Source organism: Ciona intestinalis, chromosome 2 (assembly GCF_000224145.3).
Source record: "Ciona intestinalis chromosome 2, KH, whole genome shotgun sequence".
Taxonomy (NCBI): Eukaryota; Metazoa; Chordata; class Ascidiacea; order Phlebobranchia; family Cionidae; genus Ciona; species Ciona intestinalis.
This window is the reverse complement of record NC_020167.2, coordinates 6,087,196-6,088,989: the sequence shown is the minus strand read 5'-3', so window position 1 is coordinate 6,088,989 and position 1,794 is coordinate 6,087,196. Positions and strand designations below refer to the sequence as shown.

At 34.9% G+C, this 1,794-nt stretch overlaps 1 protein-coding gene across 1 annotated transcript; it reads right to left on the bottom strand.

Moving 5' to 3' along the window:
- Positions 1-412: 412 nt before the first annotated feature.
- LOC113475753 lies at positions 413-1,322 on the bottom strand. Its single transcript, XM_026840480.1, has 2 exons — positions 911-1,322; positions 413-611 (listed from the first exon to the last, which is right to left on the bottom strand). The coding sequence occupies exons 1-2, from the start codon at positions 1,170-1,172 to the stop codon at positions 499-501; spliced, it is 375 nt and encodes a 124-aa protein (XP_026696281.1). The 5' UTR covers positions 1,173-1,322; the 3' UTR covers positions 413-498.
- Between the last annotated feature and the right edge of the window lie 472 nt (positions 1,323-1,794).

The window sequence follows — 1,794 nt, the reverse complement described above, 5'->3', positions numbered from 1 at the left end:
TGTTTACCTCGTCGCCATTAATAAGTCCGCACCCTTGTACTTGATATCATATTTATTGTTCTAGATAAAGGGTAATAATCCTAGCCAGTGAGCTATAACGTAACGACATAAATTAAATAGATTGAAACGATATAGAACAAGTATACTATGTAGAAATCATACACTATCAAACGAGACTAACTTGGGCAATACGACACGTTACACAACGACTACAGACAGAGACTGATAATGTGAAACAAAGAATACTGAGAAACAACGATAAAAAGACGCGCGAAAGAAAGATGCCTCGCGCGTAATCAATGACGTCACGACATGCGCTACCGTGCTCGCGCCAAAACCGTTGGTGACGTCACAACAGGCGCGAAAATGTTGACGCGCCCAAAACCCCACAGAGTTCGGACATAACAACCTACATGTTGCAATGTTGTCTTTATGTCTTATCATAATTTATTATTTAATGAATGTACTAATATATTTTGTATTTTTTTAAATAATTGATTATAAGAATTTACCACCACTACCACGGTGAGTTGTTTTAAAATAAAACTTGTCATGTGTTGTGCTCCATTCCCAACCAGTTCCATCTGATGTTTTTACTGCATCAATGTAGGCTGAAATTTATAAAAGCTCGTGTTATGATTACTTATAACACAAATCATCTGATTAATCTTATATGCTTAGAATACCTACTTGCCACATATGTACTGTTTCGCATTTGCCTAATCTTACAAAGATTAGTGTTTTTTTAATCAATGAAAAATTTTACAGTTTGACAGGTAGTTCCGTGTTTTACAGATTGGATTCACACGTTTTCGTTATAAATCATTTATAACGGTACTGCCCTTTTATTAGAGCTCTGCTGCTTTTGTTTTATGCCAGCTGTTATATAAAATATGTTTAAACTTTAAACCGTTATTATTGCTTGTCATCCATTTTCCTTCACTCTTGTAAGCAGCTCCTTTAGTTTGAATGAAGGCTTGAGTTTCTGCATCTGGTATAATTGCAAGGTGACCACCCAATCCAACACATGATGCTTTTGCTTCAGCATGATTTGCAGTAAATGAAGAAAATAAGAAATAGCTTCCTTTGTAGTATTCCATTGTAGCTTGAACAAAATGTAACAGATTTTGTTTAGATATTGAGTTTAGATAGTAAAGATGATAATCAGCCATAATATGTTTGGTCCCAATAAAGTATTTTAGTAGTTAAAAGTGTTTGTTTCCTGTATGTTAGTTTTGTGTTACTAACTTTTAATTTTAATAGCATATATATATATACTACACCGGCGCAAATTGGGGGGGTGAGGGGGGTTAGGGGGTCGAAACCCCCCCCTTTAAAAAAATGAAAAAAAAAAATTTTCATAATTTAAAAAACAAAAATTTTTCTTTAATAATTTTTTTTACTTCAAAATAATTGTTTAAAAATTAATTTAAGGTTTTTAATCTTAAATTCCCCTATTCTGAGCCGGGGTCGGGAGCGGTGGCTTTCCGAAAAAGCATGTGACAATTTTTAGCCGGGGTCGGTATAAGGTGCTCAATCTCTCGTAAAAAAAACATTATATTTTAAGGTCTTATCAAATGACAACAGCTCGATGTTAAAACGAAATCAATTTTATTTGTCGGTTATCCAAACATTACAATAATAATTCAAGACGGCGAGCTTTCAGAGCCGCGAATTGGGTAATTAAATGTTCTGTGTCGACGATTACGTCACGATGCACCAACATCAAGGCAATCCCGTTCAGACGATCTTGACGCATGGTGCTGTGTAGGTAGGTTCTTAACCTACGTAGCT